The sequence below is a fragment of the Paramisgurnus dabryanus genome, chromosome 21 (genome assembly GCF_030506205.2).
Source record: "Paramisgurnus dabryanus chromosome 21, PD_genome_1.1, whole genome shotgun sequence".
NCBI lineage: Eukaryota > Metazoa > Chordata > Actinopteri > Cypriniformes > Cobitidae > Paramisgurnus > Paramisgurnus dabryanus.
Genome location: NC_133357.1, coordinates 26,575,949 through 26,602,170, shown reverse-complemented (window position 1 = coordinate 26,602,170; position 26,222 = coordinate 26,575,949). Strand labels below are relative to the sequence as shown.

Here is a 26,222-nt window from a genome sequence, read left to right as displayed (position 1 = left end):
GTAAGTAAAATGCTTTCCATTGCTTAAGGTTTTTCAAAAAAATATGATTGACTAATGCATATATAACAAACAGAAGAAGCTAGGGTTAATGTATGTCTGGTTCAGATTACAGCATTTTTTTGTCCTCACCGTGCACGATTTAGCAGTACCATGCTTTCAAATCTGATGCTTTTAAAATGCAACATGAAATTGCAGCATGATTAAACATGCAATTTGTAAATTTTCTATGCTAGTTCTCAATCACAAGTTCACAACAATGGAAGTAAACACATGCTTTTGATGGCGTCATAAAGTTGCAAAGTGTGTTGCAAAGTGTATATGTCAAATCAGTAAATAAACTCCCTTTGCAATCGTGACAGTGGTGTCATTTTTGTTTGATGTAGAACCTCTTTAATACATTTTATCAGTTTTTTGAAGGTCCCAGAGTGGAGACATGTAGGCACTCTCAGACTCAAATACGGGACTTGAGACTCAACTCGGACTCGAACTCTGGTAATGGTGACTCGACTTGGACTCGACTCGGACTCTTCTTTGGTGACTCGGACGTGGACTTGAACACTGGGACTCGAGACTCGACTCGAACTCGACAGTTGGTGAGTCGACTACAACACTGTCTTCTATAATAACTTTAATTAGTAAGTCATTGATAAACATTAGTTAATGCTTAACTGATCATTAGTAACAATATATGTACTTAGCTAAAAATATACCATAGATTGGTATATTGTGTAACATATCTATAAACAAAGGGCATAGGCATACAAAGAGTATGTTCAGATGATCTTACTGGCAGCAGGGGTGATGTAGGATTCAGATTCAGAACTGGGCTCACTGTTTCCAATCTCATTCACAGCTCTGACCCGGAAATTATACTTGCAGAACGGCTGCAGATGAATCTCAATGTGTTTGATGTCTTGATGAACTCTCTCATATTCCCTCCATGTGCTTGCATCTGTACACTGCTCCTCCTTCATCTCTATAATATACTCTGATGAACAACAGAGAATATAGGTTAGAGACAGGCATGCCTACAGTATTGGTTCTATACCGTAAATATCGCAAGGGATAATCAACAGCCTACCGTGCATTAAAGGATTTTAACTGCACGACGTGGAGGCAAAAAACCACCCGGTGCGAAGCGGACTGCATTTAAAATGCTTTAATGCACTGCAGCCCGTTGATTATCTTGCTTTCTCTATGGTCACATGCCAAGTTATAGACAAGTTCAAACTAGTATTACTCTTTGCAGTGCAGCATTTGAACAAATGGGTAAACATTTCAGTTTTATCAGCTACTGTGCATTAAACAAATTAATTTGATACCTTCCAGCCAATTAGAATCAAGAATAACTCTGAAATAAACATTCTTTCTTTTTGCATTCAATTTTGTGTTCTAAAGTTGGTCAAATAGTCATTGAGTAAAGAGCTGATATCGCTTGTCCTTCATTTCTAAGCTGTTCATGCAAAGGATCCCAAAAGTTTACTAGACTGGACACAGGTCATATAATGGTTTTTATTAGAATTACCAAAAACAGGGCTGTTGTTTTCATCGCCAGCTGTCCAGGTCAGAGTAACGCTTCGCTCCCTCTTTTCTGATATCTCCACAGAAAGAGGAGCACCTGGTTTATCTGAGGAGGGTCAAGTGCAAAGATTGAGTAGATAATACTGTAGAGCTGTGTGAATATAACTGATGATCTGTTGAGAGATTTACCCTGCACTGTGATGGAGCCGCTGGCGTCATCTGAATCTAGTTCAGTACTGATCTCACAACCGTATTCTCCTGAATCCTGAATCTGTACATCTGTCACCTTCAGAGAGCCATTTGAATATTCAGTGTACCTGCAGTCACGTGACAAAAACAAAAAAAACACTTTAAACCCCATGGCACAGATCAACAACTGGCAAAAATAATGTTTTGTCATTTCAGGTTATTGCTGTGATGAGCTGGAGATTACAGAAGAGAAATAGTCACAGTTTTTTGAAAAAAAAAAAAAAAGTCGACTAGAGAGTGGCTGATCTAATACTGATCCACATACTGATAGTTATCCAATGATATATGTCATCTAAAATGGCTATTTTTGTTATTATATCGGTCCATCACTAGATGAAACTGTTGTTGTATATATTTACTTGTCTTCATTAGCAGATGCCGCAATCTTATGTCCGTCCTTCTTCCACTGAAGGGTGGGATGTTTAAACCGGTGGTCCACGCTAAATTTGCATTGTAAAACAGCATCATTTCCACGAATGACCCGCAGGTGTTGGGGAGGAGCCACGATTTTTGTTCTGTCTGGAGAAATTAAAACAGGATTCAGTTTACTTCCATCATGTGTACGTCTGTGTGACAGCAAACATGGAGTTGTGTAGAAGAATTCATTAATTTCAATTCAAAGAAAGCAGTCTGAGCTGAACGTGAGCTTGCAGAGGATTTCTGTCTGAAACATTCCCTTATGAGAAACTGACCGGAATGTCAAGTGCACCACGTCTTTATGAAACCCATCAATATTTACTGTTATCCTCAAAACTGTAAGTAGATTTCTAACAGTCAGATATTAGTGATCTGATTTCCTACGGCTGTATGATGTCTGTGGGTTTAGTGCCGTCAGATAGATTTTCTCTGAACAACAGACACAATGTGCATGACAATAGCAATTTCACAAAGTAAAAAGGACAAATTTTGTTGTGGTGTTAAACAATAATCTAAATACTTACTGTAGACTTCAAGTATGGCGCTGATGGTCACGTTACTGTCTCTCACTGAACATGTGTAAATGCCACTCTCCTCCTGACTCACATTACTGACCTGAAGATTTCCATTGGCCATTTGAGACATTTTAGCATTGGACACAGCTGGACTAGAGTCGAAAATCTTCCTGCAAACATCATTCAACAAATACATCACTGCTACTATGGTTTGTCTCTTCCCATTAACCCTTCCATAATTGAACACAATCATTGTACTTTATGTTCATTCATATGTTTCAAAAACATCATTGCTTATATTCATATGTGTGTGCTTACCAGTCCACCTTGGGTCTCGGGGAACCAAACGTTCTGCATTTAAGTACGACGGTTGATCCAGTTGTTTTCCTGTACACTAATCCATCAGTTGTCAGGATCTGAGGAGGAAGCTCTGACAGACAAATGAGAAGAACAAATACATATATAACTGTCAGCGGTGCTTGTGGAGGAAGTAGACTGGAGACAATCAATTTAATTACAATAGTACAGGCAGAGCCGGCGCCAGACCATAACTAACAGGGGGGCACCTGGCTTTCAACGGGGGGCACACAATAGCAACAATAACTTGCAAAAACAAGACATTAAAACAACAAATACAGTGCAAGCATACACTCATACAACTGGTACAGACTGTCAGCTCATTTCCTGTATAAAGTGTAAAGACCACAAACTATGCGCAAAACTATTGAACTTCGACCACGGCGTGAGCGCAAGCTGAGCTCCGCTGCGCTCGCGCTTTGCTCGACGCAACATCAAACCGCCCTCGCGCGGCGCAAGCTATTGAAATGAATGGGTTTCATAGTGCAGCGCACAGCGCGTCCTAGCTTTAAAAAAGCCGCTTTACCATAATCACATCGTAATGCTGTTAACGGTCTATAGCCACACTTCACATTTAAGCTTATGTAATTTAAAACAACGCTAACTTACCTTTAAAATAGCTGAAGACGTCGTGTACGAACATTACATTTCCTTAAAACAGTGTCCTCTAGATTTGTAAATTCAACCTCGACCTCTAATCTCTGAGTTTGAGCCAGTCTGTGTTTTCATTAAGTCATATGAAGCAGGCGGTGCTGGTTCGTTCAAAATGTTCTAATATCCATATTTTACACAATCCATAAAATGCCGCGAAAAAACACGTTGCTAGTATCAAGTCACAAATATGCTAAAGCCTAATGACGCATGAGACCCGGCAATACAACCAATCAGAGAAACTGGTCTATTTTAATAAAAGAAAACATATATCAACTATTTTTTCCTCATTTGATAACATTAAAAGTCATGAAACATTCAATGTTTAATTTATTTTAATTATTCTTGATATATATTAAATTAATAAAAAAACTTTGTAGGGGGGCAGAACAACCTGTTTGGGGGGGCACTGCCCGCGAATGCCCCCCCTTGACGCCGGCCCTGAGTACAGGGACGGAAAGACGTGACAATGACGTCTGGATGATATATTACTATTTTATAGTTTTAAACAATCTTTTACATGTAACAGAGTTTTTACTAAAATATATGCTGTAAAAATAAAAATATTATTTTAAAAATAAAACATGCTGTGAGAAGAGAAAGTATTTACTCTGTGGCATCCTGTTCCAATAGTTTTTAGATGTGGATTTAATATTGTATGTTCTGACAGAAACAGTAGTGGAAAATCAACATTTGATTGTCAAATATAAACAAACCATTGTTGATAATGCAATTCAACTATGGAGCTAGAAGAGTCTCAGTAAAGATAAATGCACACACTACATTCACATATGCACACACAGGATTCATAAATACACACGCAGGATACACAAATGCACACAAAATTCACAAATGCACACACAAAATTTAAGAAGCACAGAAGATTCACAAATGCACACAAAATACAGAAATGCACACAAAATTCATAAATACACAACCAATTCAGAAATGCAAACAACATTTACAAATGCACTCAAGATTCACAAATGCACAGGACAAGATTCAGAAATGTATTTCTGATGCACACACACAAATATATCTTGATTTACAAACTGTTTTTGGTCTTTGAACTTTACTGCATTTGTGGGTGAATTTTGAGACTCCCCTGACTTAGCTCGACACACAAATGCCTTTTTTAAACAGGGAATGATCTGCAACCAATTAGATATCTCCCTTGTTTTAGCCAATCACAAGAACGCACCCCACGTGGGGGATTGTTTACTTATAAGCCAATCACATGACCTTTAAGCTGGTTTGCCAACCGCCAATAAAACCGAAGAAGAAGAAGTTTACACAGCGTGATATGCACGTGGTGCGGGTGCGAGCTAACGTTAGCGCGGTGGAGTTCTGTCTGTCAGTTGGTTGGTTGAGACCTCAACATGGCTTCTGGCAACCACAGGGGAGCGGTATGTAGAACTTAAAGTGTTTAGCTAGTTATCTCCTTGTTATAATCGCCAAAAGCCTCAATTACAACTATCCATTTGTGCTCATTTTTGTGCGTTTCGGACGTATGTTTGGACACCAAATACAGATAATCGTGATTACAATATCAATGTGAATAATCTGCAATTATTCTCAACCAACAAACTGACAGGCAGAACTTCACCGCGCTAACGTTAGCTCGTGCCCGCACCACGTGCATATCACGCTGTGTAAACTACTTCTTTATCGGTTTTATTGGCGGTTGGCAAACCAGCTTAAAGGTCATGTGATTGGCTTATAAGTAAACAATCCCCCACGTGGGGTGCGTTCTTGTGATTGGCTAAAACAAGGGAGATATCTAATTGGTTGCAGATCATTCCCTGTTTAAAAAAAGGCATTTGTGTGTCGAGCCAAGTCAGGGGAGTATCAAAATTCACACACAAATGCAGTAAAGTTCACAGACCAAAAACAGTTTGTAAATCAAGATATATTTGTGTGTGCATCAGAAATACATTTCTGAATCTTGTCCTGTGCATTTGTGAATCTTGAGTGCATTTGTAAATGTTGTTTGCATTTCTGAATTGGTTGTGTATTTATAAATTTTGTGTGCATTTCTGAATTTTGTGTGCATTTGTGAATCTTCTGTGCTTCTTAAATTTTGTGTGTGCATTTGTGAATTTTGTGTGCATTTGTGTATTCTGCGTGTGTATTTATGAATCCTGTGTGTGCATATGTGAATGTAGTGTGTGCATTTATCTTTATTGAGACTCTTCTAGCTCCATATTCAACTGAATGTCAATTTACTGTCTTACTGCAACATCTTTAAAAATAGTAGAAATACTTATTATTTGCAAACAAACACATAATTAATAGCAAATACATCCGAAGATGCTTCTTAGTTTTATTCACCTTAAAAGGACAATAAGTAGGATTTAAAGTATTTTATTAGTCAAAATCAATGTCTTTATTTATAAATATGTCCTCATTGGTGTCAAATTACCTCTGCCAATGATCTGACTTTTCTTTGTTAGCTTAGAATTTCTTCTCTTTATTTACATTGAACAGATAAGTCCAAGAAGGCTTCCATGTCGTTTCGCCATATTGAAAATTTATAATAGCAGAGAGGGACAAAAGCACTAGCATACCGCAACGAGTTTTCGTTCTGAACACGTGAACCAGCTGAAACGGACAAGGTGATCAGAGAGTACATAAGGGCTACCGTAGTTGCAACACGCATTTGGAAAGCGAGGCACTAGAGAGCACTATTCGTTTGAATGCAAAATACAATTTTACCACTAGATGGTGGAAAATCCTACTTTTTGTCTCTTTAAGTAAATGTAGCCTTGGCCAGGAGGAGGTTGATGTCGTTAGACGGTAACCCCAATGGTGGGTCGGCAGTGGTGACCAAGTCACTGCCCATCTTCCGCTCCCGACTTCAAGCTCAATTCCTCCCTTCTGCTACATAACCAGCAAGAGGCTTTTTCCGCAGCCTCCCCCATCCTGCAAGCTGCTGCCTTCCTCTCCTTCCCTATCATTCCAATGGCTGTAAGCATTCTCAATACTGAATGAGCATGGAATCCTCTACAGCCAACCTCAACCGGGAACAGCCAAGCCTGCCATCCTTTCCCCTACAATCGTGCAGCAGGCCTTGGTATTTAAGGGTCTTCCTTTCAACGGCCTGTTTGTAACCCTCTTTCCATGGGACTTTAAGTTCTATAAGGATGATCTTTTTCCCCTCCTCAGACCACAGTACCATATCGGCCTCAGGGTTGTCTGGACAAAGTGGGGGAACTACAGCCTTCGTCCCAGGTCGACCTTCATTTTCCATGATTAGGCCTTTCGTAGCAGATTGGTTCTTGTTGTTGCTTTGGTTGGTGGCTCTCCCCCTTCCTTAAAAACTGGCATTTTTTTTCTCTCTCCTGCTCCAAGGACAGGATGTGTGCTATGGTGCCCCTCTCCCCACAAAGTTTGCACAATGGGTCCTCTCTCATACCCCACTTATGCAAGTTTGTTGGGGTTGGGAGTGTGTCATAGACTGATCTCAGCAGGAAGGATTTGCAGAACGGTTCTAGTCTCCATAGGTCCGCCCAGGTAATCTTCCTCTTGGGAAGATCCCATCTGGTCCAGGCTCCATGGGAAGCTAGGGCCACTGCCCTTGATCTTTGTCCTTCCTTTTCCAGGTTCCGTACCACCTCTTGAATCATGGCTCTTCTCTCACTGGTTCCTGCCTTCCTCCACTGTTGGAAATGGGCTCCAAGACCTTGTCTCTGTGTGCATGGTGCTCCAATTGCGCAGCTTCAAAATGCTCCCAGCTTGTGCAACAGACAAATCAGCTGCCCACTTGCATGTCTGATTTGTCCATCCTGTGAGTGTCTGTATGTCATTACAACTCTGCACTTTGCAACTTTTAATTCCTCGACTATGGAAGACAGCGGTGGTTGGAGCTGCCCTGATCTTATGTAGAGGCCTACAGCAGTTAAACTTGGAGGAATTCCCAACCACCTTCAGAGGAACTTATTGATCTTCCTCTCCAATCCTGCAATGCATGTCATCGGGACCTTATACACAGTCAGCAGACACATAAGTATTGGCAACAGTCCATGTTGATAAAGCCAAGCTTTAAATTTCCAGAATTTCTAATAAAATTATAATGTTATACTATTGTGTAGCTTAAATGAGTGTACTGTACTTATTGTTGTAGAGAAGCAACACTGTCATAAAGGAGACATTTCACCAGTAGTGGCTGGTCACTAGGGGGCACTGGGGCGCCGCCCCCTTAAAGTTGGCCAGAGAGGAAAAAAATTAATGTGTCATGTTTGCTCTCGTGTTCGTGTTTCTGTGGATTATTATGTGGATATTATCACCGACTGAACTAACCGGCTTCATCACGCTTATCGCCTCAGTATCCTGTGTCACCAGCCCAGCTACCATCATTTCAAATAACTCTGTGTTTACAATAAACAGTTTAACTTGCATTTGCTTCCTCACATTACTCGTGACAACTAGGGATGCACCGATACCGATACTGGTATCGGCCTCGATACCACATTTTCAAAAGTACTCGTTAAAAGTCCCCCGATACCTGGAATCGATACCACGGTCTGAGAAATGTCTATGTTTGAGCGGCGTGTAAGGGGTTAATGCCTCTTGTGTTGTCCAAAGAGGCAGAGTTTACAACAAACTGGAAAACTAGTCCCTTGTTTTTTTTTGTTAAATTATATGAATAAAGCTGTAACCTGTGAATTTAAATCATGTTTTTTTATTAAGTACTCAGTATCGGTATCGGCAAGTACTGAAATGCAAGTACTCGTACTCATATTTCAAAAAAGTGGTATCGGTGCATCCCTAGTGACAACCTTTCCACCATCTCTGATAGGCTATCCCTGCCTGACTCACTCACTGCATATATCAGGGATATAAAGCACTGGTGTCTTTGAATTTCCTAAACTAAATAACAATAAAACTGAAATATTGTTGATTGGCTCTACTACCTTTGTCAAAAGGTTGGACATGTCCTTTGAAATTGATAGAATTCGTGTTAAGCCTTCTTCATCTGTCCGTAATCTTGGTGTCTTATTTGACTCCTCTCTATCTTTTGCCTCTAATATTTCTTCTGTCATTAAAAACTCTTTTTTTCATCTTCGCAATATTGCACATCTTCAACCTTCTCTCACTCTATGTGATGCTGAAAACTAATCCATGCACTGATCACATCATGTCTGGACTATTGCAATGCACTGTTTCTTGATTACAGTATGTTCAAAGTTCTGCAGCAAGAGTTCTCACCTCCACCAGGCATTCTGCTTAAATTACTCGTCTACTGCATGATCTTCACTGGCTACCTGTTGGGTCACGCATTCACTATAAGATATTGCTTCTCACATTTAAGGCATTAAATGGTTCTCCTGCCCGGTCCCTCAGATCATCTGAGCTTGGTCTTTTGTCTATTCCTCTTTTTCGGTAGTTCACTGTAGTTGGTAGGTCATTTAGTGTAAATGCTCTATGGAAATTATGGAATTCACTACCCCTTTCTTAATATATCAACTTTGCCTACTTTCAAGACCCAACTAAAAACTTATCTTTTCAATATTTACTTTGGAAAATGTGGTTGCGGTTGTCCTAATGTGTTTGTATTGTGTATGTAGCCTTATGTGTTCTGTATTGTGAATGTGTTAATGTATTGTAATTCTATGTGAAGCGATTTTGAGCCATGGAAAGGCGCTATATAAATAAAAATTCTTCTTCTATAATAAATTTAATTAGTAAGTCATTGATAAACATTGCTTAATGCTTAACTGATCGTTAGTTACAATATATTTACATAGCTAAAAATATACCATAGATTGGTATATTGTGTACCATATCCATAAACAGAGGGCATAGCCAAACTAAGAGTATGTTCAGATGATCTTACTGGCAGCTGGGGTGATGTAGGATTCAGATTCAGAACTGGGTTCACTATTTCCGATCTCATTCACAGCTCTGACCCGGAAATGATACTTGCAGAATGGCTGCAGATGAATCTCAATCTGTTTTATGTCTTGATGAACTCTCTCATATTCCCTCCATATGCTTGCATCTGTACACTGCTCCTCCTTCATCTCTATAATATATTCTGATGGACAACAGAGAAGAAAGCTTAGAGACAGGCATGCCTAAAATATTTGCTCTATACCTTAATATAATGTAAGGGATAATCAACGACCTGCCGTGCATTAAAGGATTTTAACTGCACGATGTGCAGAATGAGTAAAAATTACAGTTATTTTTATCAGCTACTGTGCATTAAACAAATTGATTCTATACCTTCCAGCCAATTAGAATCAAGAACAACTCTGAAAAAAACATGCTTTTTTAGAACTTTTGTGTTCTAAAGTTGGTAAAATAATCATTGAGTAAAGAGCTGATATTGCTTGTCCTTCATTTCTATGCTGTTCATGCAAACAGAGTAAGGATCCCAAAAGTTTAGTAGTCTGAACACAGTTCAGATAATGGTTTTCATTAGAATTACCAAAAACAGGGCTGTTGTTTTCATCGCCAGCTGTCCAGGTCAGAGTAACGCTTCGCTCCCTCTTTTCAGATATCTCCACAGAAAGAGGAGCGCCTGGTTTATCTAAGGATGGTCAAGTGCAAAGATTGAGTAGATAATACTGTAGAGCAGTGGTTTTCAAACTTTTTTAGGAGCGACCCTAATTTAAAAAATAAAAATTATGCGACCCACACTCAAACCCCCCCCCCCCTTAGTGGAATGAAGCAGGGCGGGGCCGAAAGCCGTCAGAGTGGAGTGAGCCCAGTGAAACGTGCACGCGCGCATCTGTATGTATGTATAACTTACCTAATGCGCAGACTCGACGCCAGACACAAATTCACGGACCGGCATTTCATTTTTTCAGGGGGCACAAATGAGATCAACCTCACTGCAATTCATAATATCATTAATTATGATAATGGACAAAAAACGAAGAAGAACTGACAAACGAAACACAACGGAGGAGTCGTAAAGATTGGACCTAGCATATACTGAAGCAGTCTAAAAACACGTCGCAGGGCTCTCTACATCAACACTTGTCCGCTTATCAGGGACAAGTAATGTTAGATTAAAACAGCGAAAACAATCACCAAAACACGATAATGATTCTGCATCCTTTAGTCTCAATGGCAACCGAAAGTGCATAATGTAATAACGCTAAGTTAAACAAATAAGCGAAGCAAACACAAAGTGAGCTAACAGTGTGTTAACAAAGTGGGTTAAACATACTGCGGTAAAAATGTGAAGGTTTTAATAACATGATACAGTTAAGCAGCATCACATCACGGTTGAAAATTTACAGATTTCATATGACAGTTCACTAAACAAGTAATTAATAGTTAGTCACTTACATTTTAGACACAATGTTGACTGTTTTTGTTGTTTCAGCAGCGAAAATAGTTCAAAGATAACAGCAGAACCATAATGTGTCAGTCTCACTGCAACACTCAACCGTGTCTTAACGGTGGCGCTATGCTTAGCAAACAACTAAACATTTCCGCGCTCACTATCAACAAACCAATCAAATACATTTAAAATATATGTATTTTTAAATCAGACCAAAAACATTTTTATTTTTATTAAGGAGTTCACGAGTTCGCCTCACTGACAATAAAGTGGGACTGCTAATATGCGTGAGTGACGTGCTGTCCCGGGGCGAAGGTTCCGAGCTCGGGAAATACCCCCCGAGTTCGGAACGTTCGTCCCTTGACCAGGGAAGGAGCCCCGGGCCTGGGGCGTGCCTTGACCCGGGTTATCCCCGGTGTTGAGCTAAATGTACGTAGTGAGGCGAAGGGGTGGAGGTGGGTTTGCGATAATTCCGGTGAATGAGGGTTAGGAGTCTTGATTATTTATAGAGCTGGTACTAAGTTTGTTGTATTGATTAGTGATTGATAACCAGCTCTGTTCATTGCTTAATGATCGAGAGTCAGCCGTGTTCATTGATTAGTGAATGAGAGCCAGCCGTGTTCATTGATTAAAGATCGAGAGCCAGCCGTGTTCAGTGACTGATCAGCTCCTCCCAAACCTTGTTTATAAAACATAATATTTTATTTCCCCTTGCATCATTTAAAAAATGGCTGTGTCCCGTCGTGCCCAATTTAATACAGTAAGCTGCGCACGCACATGGGTCATGTGACACAGTAGTGGAGTATTTTTTTATTTTGTGTATTTAAAAGATATTTTTTACTGTGCTTTTATTCAAGTGTGTTGTAATTATTATAATTTTTATAATAAAATTGAATAAATTATTTTAGTAACAGTTTTTTTTAATCTTTCTGGCGACCCAGTTTTTAATTTCCGCGACCCACCAGAGGGTCGCTACCCAGGGTTTGAAAACCACTGCTGTAGAGCTGTGTGAATATAACTGATGATCTGTTGAAAGATTTACCCTGCACTGTGATGGAGCCGCTGGCATCATCTGAATCTAGTTCAGTACTGATCTCACAACCGTATTCTCCTGAATCCTGAATCTGTACATCTGTCACCTTCAGAGAGCCATTTGGATATTCAGTGTACCTGCAGTCACGTGACAAAACAAAAAAACACTTTAAACCCCATGGCACAGCTCAGCAACTGGCAACAATAATGGGTAACACTTTATTTTACGACCCGCAAAGTACCGCGTAATTAAACCGAATTTACAGCGTACCTATTTGTAACAACAGAGTACCTCTACAGTACGTACTTGTAGTTATAAGGGAACAATATTTTAAGTTTGGGGTAATAAGGGGGTAAGAATATATGTAAAATTATTCTCTAAGGATTTCATAACTACAGGGTAACTATTGTAATATTACGTGGTATGTATGACTTGCGTCTATGGGTAATATGGTCTATGTGTAATATGTTTTTTTTCTTCATATTTGCTACTTACCTGATGAAGTGTTTTGTATAGCCTACAGTTGATGTCTACAAGCCACGTCGGCAAATAAAATATAACACACAATAAAAATAATAGCAACTTGTACCTCTTTGATCTGTATATGTATACATGAGTTACGAGGTAACTCTTATATTTGCGGGCTGTAAATAAAAGCGGGGCTTATTACCCGCTTGTTCTGTGTATGTACCAAGTAACTCTTATATTTGTGGGCTGTAAATTAAAGTGGGGCTTATTCCCCGCTTGTTCTGTGTAGTACCAAGTAACTCTTATATTTGCGAGCTGTAAATTAAAGTGGGGCTTATTCCCCGCTTGTTCTGTGTATGTACCAAGTAACTCTTATATTTGCGGGCTGTAAATTAAAGTGGGGCTTATTCCCCGATTGTTCTGTGTATGTACCAGGTAACTCTCATATTTGCGGGCTGTAAACTAAAGTGGTGCTTTGTTCACCTCTTGTTATAAATGTTATAGGGTAAATACCATAAACATACAGAATATTGTTATTTTAATTTTAAAACAACTTATTTCAAAACATCTATTAAACACTATAATTAAGCCAACACTTAATGTTTATTATCACATAACTTTTATTTAAATTAAAAAGGTATTCTTATCCACTTGGATGATGAGTTGATGTCGTCTCACAAATGCTGTTCTGCATTACATATAAAAAACATAAATGAAAGCCTTCAGTAAATGTTTCTTCACTGTGCCTTGACAGATTTCGGAGCCAGTTACGTTAATAACTTTAGGCTAACTTATGTGCTAGCTAACCTGCTACCGTTAGCTGGAAACTTTCTTGAAAAAACATTGTTTGAAATGCGTGAGTCATGCATTAACAAAACCAGTCACCTTATCCAGCATGCGGATCCTGCTGACATCACTCGCAGCCGTACTCCACAGTGTAGAACGTTTTTAAAACCTCTTAAAGAAATTTCACCTCAGGATCGCATTCCAGCAAACCTCCTGCAGACGGCCGCGCGTTCTACACCTGCGCAGTAGCCTACGCATGTAGTCGTCTTTTGCTTTAGCGGGAGCTGATATCTGCTGTTGTTTCATTCTGGTTTGCCATTGCATAAATTATATTTGGCTAAAATACTTGTGTTTACAGTAAATAAATTGCAAAGCACCACTTCAAATATGTCCGCAAATGTAGGAGTTTCCTGGTAAAAAGGGAATTAGTTGCTATTTTTATTGTACTTACCTTAAAAAAAAGATAACCACATTAAATCAGCTGGACTTTTTTTATTAAAAGCAAGTAATATAGGCTACTAAAATAAAAGTGATGTGCTGTTATATTTATTTGCCGATGTGGCTTGTAGACATTGACTGTATACAACATTCGTGGGTCAATATGAAAAATTCACAATAAAAAAAAATAAAAAAATAAAACAATTTCCCCATAGACTTGACTAAGTCATACATACTACAATAGGTACCCTGTTGTTATAAAATACTTAGAGTATAAATAATTTATAATTCTTCATATTCTTACCCCCTTATTACCACAAACTTAAAATATTATTCCCTTATACCTACAAGTATGTACTGTAGAGGTACCCTGTTGTTACAAATAGGTACGCTGTAAATTCGGTTTAATTAAGCGGTACTTTGCGGGTCGTAAAATAAAGTGTTACCCAATAATGTTTTGTCATTTTAGGTTATTGCTGTGATGAGCTGGAGCTTCCAGAAGAGAATTTTGTCATTATATCTGTCATCACTAGATGAAACTGTTGTTGTATTTATTTACTTTTCGTCATTAACAGATGCCGCAATCTTATGTCCGTCCTTCTTCCACTGAATGGTGAGATGTTTTAACTGGTGGTCCACGCTATATTTGCATTGTAAAACAGCATCATTTCCACGAACGACCCGCAGGTGTTGGGGAGGTGTCACAATTTTTGTTCTTTCTGGAGAAATTAAAACAGGATTCAGTTTACTTCCATCATGTGTACGTCTGTGTGACAGCAAACATGGAGTTGTGTAGAAGAATTCATTGAATTCAATTCAAAGAAAGCAGTCTGAGCTGAACGTGAGCTTGCAGAGTATTTCTGTCTGAAACATTCCCTTGTGAGAAACTGACCGGAATGTCAAGTGCACCACATCTTTATGAAACCCATCACTATTTACTAATTGTTATCCTCAAAATTAAAAGTATATTTCTATCAGTCAGTGTGCCTGACAATAGCAATTTCACAAAGTAAAAGGAACAATTTTGTTGTGGTGTTAAACAATAATATAAATACTTACTGAAGACTTCGAGTATGGCGCTGATGGCCATGTTACTGTCTCTCACTGAACATGTGTAATTGCCACTGTCCTCCTGACTCACATTACTGATCTGAAGATTTCCATTGGCCATTTGAGACATTTTAGCATTGGACAAAGCTGGACTAGAGTCGAACATCTTCCTGCAAACATCATTCAACAAATACATCACTGCTACTATGGTTTGTCTCTTCCCATTAACCCTTTCAAAATTAAACACAATTATTGTACTATATATTCATTCATATGTTTCAAAAACATAATTGCTTATATTTATATGTTTGTGCTTACCAGTCCACCTTGGGTCTCGGGGAACCAAACGTTCTGCATTCAAGTACGATGGTTGATCCAGTTGTATTCCTGTACACTAATCCATCAGCTGTCAGGATCTGAGGAGGAAGCTCTGACAGAGAAAAAGTGAAGAAAAAAAATCTTTAATACATTTATAACTGTCAGCGGTGCATGTGGAGGCCCTTGACTGGAGACAATCAGTTTAATTACAATAGTACAAGGACGGGCAGACAGGCATGTAAATAAAGATCATTCAATGATGTGTGGATGAAATATTCTTATTTTATAGTTTTAAACAGTCTTTTGCAGTGATGTCTGTTACATGCAGCTGTTACATTTTTAGTAAAATATATAAGGTATTTATTTCTAAAACATGCTGTGAGTAGTGGAAGCATTAACTCATTCTGTTCCAATAGTTTTTAGATGTAGATTAAATATTGTATGTTCTGATACAGCATGGAAAATCAACATTTGATTCAACGGAATGTCATTTTACCATCTTACTGTAAACCTTTAAAAATCATAGAAATACTTATTTGGTAATAAACACATAATAAATAGCAAATACATCTGAAGATGCTTCTCACTTTCATTTACCTTAAGTGAATGTACCCTTCGCCAGAAGGGGTTGATGTCGTCAGGCAATACCCCCAATGGTGAGTCGGCAGTGTTGACTAATTCACTGCCCATCTTCCCCTCTTGGCTTTGCCTTGGAGCCCCCTTGAATTGGAGCTGAAAAGGTAGCTGGTGATAATTTTTTTTGATGTGCTGCGGGATGTGGTAGTGGTCTAATGCTGCATGGATGACACCATAGGCACTGAACAAATCCAGCTAGACAACAGTCAGGTTGCCCTTGCTGGCATAGCCTCACGGGTCATCTGACTGAAAACATCGGTATGTTCCAGGCATCCAGAAAAGCCTGGGATTCCACCTTTTTTGGATAGCAGTGTTGTGTATCCATTCTTTGTCATGTAAGAGAAGATCTTGCATTCTACATTTAACAGTGAGATTGTTCTGAATTGGTCAGTGGTTGAGGAGTTCTCTTCCTTTGGCACAAAGCAGCCCTCTGCCTTCTTCCAGCCTGATGGAATGGTACCCTTTCTCCAGATCCTCTGGAACAGCTTCCGCAGCCTTCGGTGGAGCATTGGGCATTTCTTATATACCTTGTAGGGTATACAGCTTGGGCCGGGGGCAGACCCTGTTCTGGCCTTCTACACCACCTCCTTGACTTTCTTGCAGAATGGTTCACTGATGTTAAGCTCTTTTTTCTGGGGTCTTTATACTGTTGATGCTTGTCCAGGGCCTGGTTTCTGTAGGTGTCATTGTGGGTCTTCATCAAGAAGGCCTCCACATCTCCTTTGTTGCTGATCAGCCTTCCAGATTTTGTTTCACCCAGCAGAGTTATGGTGAATCAAAAGGGGGTTTGGTGAACTAGGATCTTTTGTTCTCCCTATCCTTCCTCTTCTTTCGAGTGCTTTCTGCTTTTCGGAGTCTGCAGAGGCGCTCCCAGAATTTACTCCACAAGTCCTTGATGCCTTCCTTTTCATCAACAAGAGCTCTTTTGAACTTCTTGGTAAGAGTCTTTATTTCTGCCCTCTGATAATGCATTTCCCTCTCTCTTCTACTTGGCTGGTGTGCAGACTTAATGTTGATTTTCTTCTCCTCAATTCCAAAATGCTTCCATACATTTTATAGATTATTATTGTGATAGTATTGACTTTCTGCTCAGCCGTCCTTGCTAGTGTGGCTTCTAGCACTTTGTCGAGGTCTTACTCTAGTAGGTACTTCTCTTTGTTATCTCTCATCTTGGGCCATTTGATTTGTTCCCACACAGGGTGGGGTTGGCTCAATGGGGTGACATCAGGTAGGTCCCTCCTGAGGTCTTGAGGTGACACAGGTGCTGAGAGATCTTTATTACTGTGGGGTGCTTCCTGCCTGGAGTTCTCCTGCATTTCACCAGGTGCTATTGCTTTGCGCTGCTCCTGTGACCCCTCTTTTTCACAGTTGGTTCGGCTTTGGTGTATTTCAATTTACATGTTGTGGATGAGTTTACTAACCTCATACACCCACCCTAGTCTTTCCTGGAGGTCAGCTGTCTTTCCAGCGTCACCGAACTTTCTTGGTTGCCACCCAGACTTTCCTGGAAGTCACTGGTTGCCCAGAGTTTCTAAATAGCAAATACATCCAAAGATGCTTCTCACTTTCATTCACCTTAAGTGAATGTAGCCCTGGCCAGAAGGGGTTGATGTCGTCAGGCAGTACCCATTGTTCATTTGGTGTTTCGACCCATATCCACAACACCCTCCCAATGGTGGTTAGCAGTGGTGGCCAAGTCACTGCCCATCTTCCCCTCATGGCTTCCAGCTCAACTCCTCCTTCTCCATAACCAGCAAGAGGCCTTTTCTGGAGCCTCCCCCATCCTGTGAGCTGCTGCCTTCTTCTCCTTCCCTTTCATTTCAGTGGCTGTAAACATTATCCATCCTGACTGAACAGGGAATCCTCTACAGCAGACCTCGACCGGGAACAGCCAAGCCTGCCATATAAGTGTCTTCCTTTCAAAGGCCTGTTCACACCCATCTTCCCATGGGACTGTGAGTTCTATGAGGATGACATTTTCCCCCTTTTCAGATCACAGTACCACATCCGGCCTCAGGGTTGTCTGGACAAACTCGGGGAACCACAGCCTTTCTCCCAGGTCGACCTTCATTTCCCATGATTGGGCCTTTTGTAGCAGACTGGTTGTTGTTGTTGCTGTGGTTGATGGCTTTCCCCCCTCCCTTACAAACTGGATTGATGTTGTTTTCTGAAGTGGTTGGCATTTTTTCCCTCTCCTGCTCTAAGGTGTTAGCAAGTGTCACAAACTTGTTGTGGCGCCATCTGTACCTACCCTGAGTGAGTGCTTTTTTACAACTGGACAGGATGTGTGCCATGGTGCCCCTCTCCCACAAAATTTGCACAATGGGTTCTCTCTCATACCCCACTTATGCAAGTTTGTTGGGCTTGGGAGTGTGTCATACACTGATCTTAGCGGGAAAAATATGGGGAACGGTTCCAGTCTCCATAGGTCCTCCCAGGTGATTTTCCTCTTGGGAAGATCCCATCTGGTCCAGGCTCTTTGGGAAGTTAGGTCTACTGCCCTTGATCTTCATCTTTCTCTTCCAGGTTCTGTACCTCCCTTAAAACATGGCTCTTCTTTCGCAGGTTCCTGCCTTCCTCCACTGTTGGAATTGGGGTTCCAAGACCCTGTGCCTGGTGCTCCAATTACATTGTGCAGCTTCAACATGTTCTCAGCTTTGCAACAGACAAATCAGCTGCCCACTTGCGACCTGATCTTATAATGACGCCTGCATGTCTGACTTGTTCATCCTGCGAGTCTCTGTATGTCATTATAACTCTGCACTTTGCAACTTTAATTCCTTGACCAAAGAAGACAGCTGTAGTTGGAGCTGCCCTTATCTTATGTAGAGGCCTATCGCAGGGAAACTTAGAGGAATTCCCAATCACCTTTCGGAGATACTTATTGATCTTCCTCTCCAATCCTTCAACGCATGTCATTGGGACCTTATACACAGTCAGCAGCCACATAAGTCTTGGCAACAGTCCGTGTTGACAGAGCCAAGCTTTACATTTCCAGAGTTTCCCATAAAATTATAATGTTGTACTGTTGTGTAGGGTAAATGAGTGTACTGTATTACTGTTGAAGAGAACCAACACTGTCATAAAGGGGAAATTTCACAAAACTTTTTAAGATATCTTTGATACATTTTAAATAAATCTTTGGTGTCCCTAATGTACATATGTGAACTTTTAGCTCAAAATACCATATAAATAATTTATTATAGCATGTTTAAATTGCCACCTTCTAGGTGTGAGCAAAAATGTGCCGTTTTGGGGTGTGCCCTTTTAAATGCAAATGAGCTGATGAAATTCAAACACTATTCGCCATGATGGTGGTGTTAGAGTCGTCATTGTCTTGTGTTAGTTTTCATTGCGTAAAGTGTTCTCACCTGTTGTAATCACCATCCCATTTCCTTGATTGTTTCCACCTGTAGTCCTGTGTATAAATTCTCCCTCCTGAGTTGCAGTCTTTGTCTGGTATTGTCTATTGTGAGCACGTTTGTGTAATGTTCCTGAGTTTCATTCAGGAAAAGTTATTTGTCCTTTTGTATCCCGTCGTCAGCGTCTTCATCCCGTGCGTGATAGAATACTAGACCAACAAACTTTTTATAATGTTAGCGTGTCTCCGTCTAGTGTTTTCTATTTTTTTGTCTTACAGTAGCGTTTAGTCTTTTCATTTTGGGCATCATTACTTCACTTCCAGAGACCAGAGTATCACCCTCTCCCATGGACTTCAAGACCACCGCGGGGGGCCCGTCAGCATGATCGGGAAGTCCTGCTCCTGAGCCCAGCATCGGCAACCTGGAAGCTTCCCCCAACCAGGTGTGTGACCCGAGGGCAACGTGAATCAACGTGGGAGTCAGTGTGGGTGTTGAGGAGAGCTCCGCCCACACTCCCATTAATGAGGGTGAGCTTTCACTGGTTCCTGAACACAAAACTGTTTTGCTGAACTGTGATACAAGCAATTTCTCCTTCCTGTTGTCCCTGCTGGTTCTGGTTCGCCTGAGGATTTCCCTTGTTCCCCATGTGTCCCTCCTTCCATCCATCAGCTCGCTTGGGCACCTCCTGACTCCCAATGTCACCTGGGGGTTCGGTTTCTCTGGCTCCACCACAGAGTTCTGGAGCCTCTTCTCCACCATTGGTCAGGAGACCCACCAGAACCCACCCATTCCTCCGGATCCTCAGTTCCCCCCAGGCTCTTGGTCTGTGCAGCTCCGCCCTGGATCCCTCCCAGTTGGTCTCCACCACTGTTGGTCGTCCACAGGGTGGGTTAGCATTGCCTTCATTGCCTGGGCTCCTTCTACCAGCACCTTCACCCAGGGACTACTTCATATCTGGTCTCTGGGACCTACACCTGACTACTCCGTCTCTTCGTTTGTTTGGAATTTGTTGTTGTTCCCTCCCACGACTTCAGTGTTTTAGTTACGGCGCGAGACACGCCTTGGAAGGGGGGGCGTACTGTAAAGCCCTTTTCACACAGACATTCCGTTAAATACACCGGAAAGGCATCCTGGATTTTTCCGGAATCCTTAGATTTTTTGTTCATTCACACTGCCATGATTACCCGGCATCTGATGGTCCCAGGAAGACACGTGACCTGTTAAAAATCCCGCCCTCTCTTCTACGCAGCGTCTGAGGTTTGCAAATTATTTATTATTTCTCTCTCCAAAAACCACTCATTTTTGTTTATGATAAGACTATAAAAGAGCGCGTGAACGCACAGTTCTATGCTGGTGAATGATCTCCGGTTCAGAATGGATATTTGACGAGCTCCCTGATCTCTGCTTTAATACAGTTTTCAGACATTTCTCATCGTGATTGTTTATATGCATTTAAAACCCGCATTTTGAGGAGCTGAACGACATATCTTGTTGAGATGACGCGCAGGTATTTTCGTTTATTATAGTTCAAATGAGCATGTGACGCGATATTCTTTTATGCTGCTGAATGATCTCCGTTTCAACGCAATAAGTGACGAGCTAACTTACCTGATATCTGCTTCAGTCCATTTTGCTGACATTTCTCATCGTGAATGTTGTAAATCCCTCATTTTCAAGAGTTGAACCAACTTCATGTTGCCATGACACCCGCGTCCTCACTACGGCATGTGCGTCATTGTTTATGTGTCTCATTTATCATTTCCTGATACTGTAACTGCTTCAATCTAGTTTGCAACATTTCTCGTGGTGAACGTTTATATGCATGTTATCTCTCGTTGTGAGGAGCTGAACCATAACTTGTGTTGCCCATTACGGCATTCTTTTGGCTTCTTGATCACACTGAGGGGTTTCCAAATATCTGACTAGGTCCTCTTTCCGGAGACGATCCCAGAAGATTAACGGAAATAATTGTCTCCAGTCAAGTCCCTCCACAAGCATGTTTAATGGGGTTTAATAGTCGTCTTGTCTTGTGTTAGTTTTCATCATGTAAAGTGTTCTCACCTGTGTTGTAATCACCATAAATGTTCATTCCGGTAACACTTAATAATAACTTTAATTAGAAAGTCATTGAAACATTAGTTAATGCTTAACTGATCATTAGTTACAATATATTTACATAGCTAAAAATATACCATAGAGTGGTATATTGTGTACCATATCCATAAACAGAGGGCATAGCCAAACGAAGCAACATGATCTCACGAAGTTCCGTGGGATAGTCACGGAATTTTTTGTTAATTTTTCCGTGGCATTCTCACGGATCTCCTCATATTTCCGTGGCCCTGACACGGACTTTCTTTTCCGTGGCATTCTCACGGATTGGTTACTCAACTGTTTTTTCCTATTTTCAAACCATTGTCGCTTCGGTTTAGGGTTAGATTTGGTGTTTGCGTTAGTATTTCACTTTAAGTATTGGTTTATACTATTTTTTTTGATGTATTCTTTTATATTTTCTAAACTTTAATCAGTTGTTGCCTGGCGTTGGGGTTAGAGTTGGGTTTGGGTAGGGATGTCATTTTATGTAAATCTAACCCTAAACCGAAGCGACAATGGTAAGAAAATAGGACAAAACAGTTGAGTAACCAATCCGTGAGAATGCCACGGAAAAGAAAGTCCGTGGCAGGGCCACGGAAATATGAGGAGATCCGTGAGAATGCCACGGAAAAATGAGCAAAAAATTCCGTGACTATGCCACGGAAATTCGTGAGATCAGGTTGAACGAAGAGTATGTTCAGATGATCTTACTGGCAGCGGGGGTGATGTAGGATTCAGATTCAGAACTGGGTTCACTGTTTCCGATCTCATTCACAGCTCTGACCCGGAAATGATACTTGCAGAACGGCTGCAGATTAATCTCAATGTGTTTGATGTCTTGATGAACTCTCTCATATTCCCTCCATGTGCTTGCATCCGTACACTGCTCCTCCTTCATCTCTATAATATATTCTGATGGACAACAGAGAATATAGGTTAGAGACAGGCATGCCTACAGTATTTGCTCTATACCAAAATATTACATAAGGAATAATCAACGACCTGCCATGCATTAAAGGATTTTAACTGTATGACGTGGAGACAAAGAACCACCCGGTGCGAAGCAGAGTGCATTTAAAATGCTTTAATGCACTGCAGGCTGTTGATTATGCTGCTAGTTCAAACTAGTATTACTCTTTGCAGTGCAGCATTTGACTGCATGGCGAAAAATACAGTTATTTTCATCAGCTACTGTGCATTAAACAAATTCATTTCATATCTTTCAACCTGTTGGAGAAAATGTATTTCTTATGACATTTTTGAAGATATTATGTTACTATTTATGAATGTATAATCCTTTGCTTAGAATCATATTTACCAGCTACTCAGAAAAAACTGCCAAGGTGAAATAGTGGGTAGAATGTTCTTTTGTTATCATACAACCTTTGATTACTGCATATTCAAGTTGCATCATCAAGTTACCATCTCTGTTTTGGTAAAATGTAGTCAGTCCTATTCTTCTAGACTTAGAAAAATGTGTGATGTTGTTACCATTGTGAAGGTCTGTGAGGTTCGACCTTCGGAATGAACCAACCCTGTGATTAGAACCTAAATAAATACAGTCCGCAGAGAAGCTCAGATGGAGAGACAGTTGAGTGTTTCCTGATGAGACATCTCAATCTGGGTTCTCCCTGCAGAATATTATACCACCCCATTCGTGGTCTGAGTGTGTCTTATTTTTGTTAAGGTTTCTTAAGTATTTTAAACCTGACACAACCAATCAGAATCAAGAATAACTCTGAAATAAACATGCTTTCTTTTTGTATTCAATTTTGTGTTCTAACGTGGGTCAAATAATCATTGAGTAAAAAGCTGATATCACTTATCCTTTATTTTTACACTGTTCATGCAGACAGAGTAAGCATCCCAATAGTTTATCAGTCTGAACACAGTGTAGATAATGGTTTCAAATAAAATTACCAAAAACAGGGCTGTTGTTTTCATCGCCGGCTGTCCAGGTTAGAGTAACGCTTCGCTCCCTTTTTTCAGATATCTCCACAGAAAGAGGAGCACCTGGTTTATCTGAGGATGGTGAAGTGCAAAGATTGATTAGATAATACCGTAGAGCTGTGTAAATATAACTGATGATCTGTTAAAAAGATTTACCCTGCACTGTGATGGAGCCGCTGGCGTCATCTGAATCTAGTTCAGTACTGATCTCACAACCGTATTCTCCTGAATCCTGAATCTGTACATCTGTCACCTTTAGAGAGCCATTTGGATATTCAGTGTACCTGCAGTCATGTAACAAAACAAAAAACACTATAAACCCCATGGCACAGCTCAGCAACTGGCAACAATAATGTTTTGTCATTTCAGGTTATTGCTGTGATGAGCTGGAGCTTCCAGAAGAGAAACAGTCAAAGGCTTTAAAGTAACTAGAGAGTGGCTGATGTAATACTGATCCACATACAGATAGTTATCCACTGATATACGTCATCTAAAATGGCTATTTTTGTCATTATATCTGTCATCACTAGATGAAACTGTTGTTGTATTTATTTACTTGTCTTCATTAGCAGATGCCGCAATCTTATGTCCATCCTTCTTCCACTGAAGGGTGGGATGTTTTAACTTGTGATCCACGCTATATTTGCATTGTAAAACAGCATCATTTCCACGAATGACCCGCATGTGTTGGGGAGGAGCCACAATTTTTGTTCTGTCTGGAGAAATTAAAACAGGATTCAGTTAACTTCCATTATGTGTACGTCTGTGTGACAGCAAACATGGAGTTGTGTAGAAGAATTAATTGATTTCAATTCAAAGAAAGCAGTCTGAGCTGAACGTGAGCTTGCAGAGGATTTCTGTCTGAAACATTCCCTTGTGAGAAACTGACCAGTATGTCAAGTGCACCACATCTTTATAAAACCCATCACTATTAACGGTTATCATCAAAACTAAAAATACATTTTTATCAGTCAGATATCAATGATCTGAGATCCTATGGCTGTACAATGTATTTGGGCTTAGTGACGTCAGATAGATTTTCTCTGAAAAACAGACATAATGTGCATGACAATAGCAATTTCACAAAGTAAAATTAAAAATTTTGTTGTGGTGTTAAACAATAATACAAATACTTACTGAAGACTTCAAGTATGGCGCTGATGGTCACGTTACTGTCTCTCACTGAACATGTGTAAATGCCACTCTCCTCCTGACTCACATTACTGATCTGAAGATTTCCATTGGCCATCTGAGACATTTTAGCATTGGACACAGCAGGACTAGAGTCGAAAATCTTCCTGCAAACATCATTCAACAAATACATCACTGCTACTGTTTGTCTCTTCCCATTAACCCCTGCATAATTAAACACAATCATTGTAGGCCTACTCTATGTTCATTCCTATGTTTCAAAAACCATCATTGCTTATATTCATATGTTTGTGCTTACCAGTCCACCTTGGGTCTTGGGGAACCAAATGTTCTGCATTTAAGTATGACAGTTGATCCGGTTGTTTTCCTGTACACTAATCCTTCAGCTGTCAGGATTTGAGGAGGAACCTCTGACAGACAAATGAGAAGAAAAATCCTTAATACATATATAACTGTCAGCAGTGCTTGTGGAGGGACTTGACTGGAGACAATCAACTTTAATTAACAAAGAAACAAGGACGGGCAGACAGGCATGTAAATAAAGATCATTCAATGATGTGGAGATTAAAAATTCTTATTTTATAGGTTTAAACAATCTTTTGCAGTGACATCTGTTACATGTAGCAAAGTTTTTACTAAAATATATAAGGTATTTTTTTCAAAAACATGCTGTGAGTAGAGAAAGCATTACTCTGTGGCATCCAGTTCCAATAGTTTTAGATGTGGATTAAATATTGTATGTTCTGACAGAAGTAGTGGAAAATCAACATTTTATTGTCAAATATAAAGAAACAACAATGGTTGACAATGCAATTCTTCTTCTTCCTTTATTTCTTAACGCCATTCCAGCATCTACGGCTATATTCATGGCAAGAACCAGGTAATCCATACACAAATTTATTCAGAAAAGTTGATTTATACACAAGTTGGGGGAGGGACAATTTGGTATCTCCAATTTGCCTAACTTGCGTGTTTTTGGCCAGTGGGAGGAAACCGGAGTACCTGGAGTAAACCCACCCTGACACAGGGAGAACATGCAGAAACTCCACACAGAAAGGCCACCTGCCCTAGCCGTGGCTCAAACCGGGAACCTTCTTGCTGTGAGGCAACAGTGCTACCCACTGAGCCACTGTGCCGCCCCGACAATGCAATTCAACTAAATGTCAATTTAACGTCTTACCACAAAACCTTTCAAAATCGTAAAAATACTTATTATTTTGTAATAAACACATAATAAATAGCAAATACATACGAAGATGCTTCTCACTTCCATTCACCTTAAGTGAATGTAGCCTTGGCCAGGAGGGGTTGATGTTGTCAGGCGGTACCCACAATGGTTGGTCGGCAGTGATGAATAAGTCACTGCCCATCTTCTTCTACCTGGCTTCCAGCTCAACTCCTCCCTTTTGCTCCATAACCAGCAAGAGGCTCTATCCACAGCCTTCCACATCATGGGAGCTGCTGCCTTCATCTCCTTCCCTGTCATTTCAATGGTTGTAAGTATTCTACATAATGACTAAGCAAGGAATCCTCTACAGCTGACCTCAACCAGGAACAGCCAAGCCTGCCATCCTTTCCCCTAAAATCGTGCAGCAGGTCTTGGTATTTAAGGGTCTTCCTTTCAAAGGCCTGTTCACACCCCTTTTTCCATGGGACTGTAAATTCTATGAGGATTATCTTTTCCCCCTCTTCAGACCACAGTACTACATCCGGCCTCAGGGTTTTCTGGACAACTGGGGGAACTACAGCCTTTGTCCCAGGTTCCACCTTCATTTACCATGATTGGGCCTTTTATAGCAGACTGGTTTTTGTTGTCTGGTTCGTGGAACCATCTGTACCTACCCAGGGTGAGTTCTTTTAACACTCGGACAGGATTGTGCCATAGTGCCCCTCTACCCAGAAAGTTTGCATAATGGGCCCTCTCTCAT

The 26,222-nt window shown here is 40.4% G+C and overlaps 1 protein-coding gene across 1 annotated transcript in view; it reads right to left on the bottom strand.

Moving 5' to 3' along the window:
• The window catches only part of l1camb (L1 cell adhesion molecule, paralog b), a 356,560-nt gene that overhangs the window by 177,224 nt on the left and 153,114 nt on the right, over positions 1-26,222 (bottom strand). The window contains exons 24-41 of the mRNA XM_073812991.1: positions 24,593-24,704; positions 24,280-24,440; positions 23,699-23,858; positions 23,299-23,426; positions 23,113-23,214; positions 21,904-22,104; positions 15,101-15,212; positions 14,792-14,952; positions 14,292-14,451; positions 12,050-12,177; positions 10,144-10,245; positions 9,547-9,747; positions 3,021-3,132; positions 2,712-2,872; positions 2,130-2,289; positions 1,711-1,838; positions 1,526-1,627; positions 788-988 (exon numbers count right to left, since the gene is read on the bottom strand). Of these exons, the coding sequence (XP_073669092.1) occupies positions 788-988; positions 1,526-1,627; positions 1,711-1,838; positions 2,130-2,289; positions 2,712-2,872; positions 3,021-3,132; positions 9,547-9,747; positions 10,144-10,245; positions 12,050-12,177; positions 14,292-14,451; positions 14,792-14,952; positions 15,101-15,212; positions 21,904-22,104; positions 23,113-23,214; positions 23,299-23,426; positions 23,699-23,858; positions 24,280-24,440; positions 24,593-24,704 (2,592 nt within the window). The remainder of the gene's footprint in view (positions 1-787; positions 989-1,525; positions 1,628-1,710; positions 1,839-2,129; positions 2,290-2,711; positions 2,873-3,020; positions 3,133-9,546; positions 9,748-10,143; positions 10,246-12,049; positions 12,178-14,291; positions 14,452-14,791; positions 14,953-15,100; positions 15,213-21,903; positions 22,105-23,112; positions 23,215-23,298; positions 23,427-23,698; positions 23,859-24,279; positions 24,441-24,592; positions 24,705-26,222) is intronic.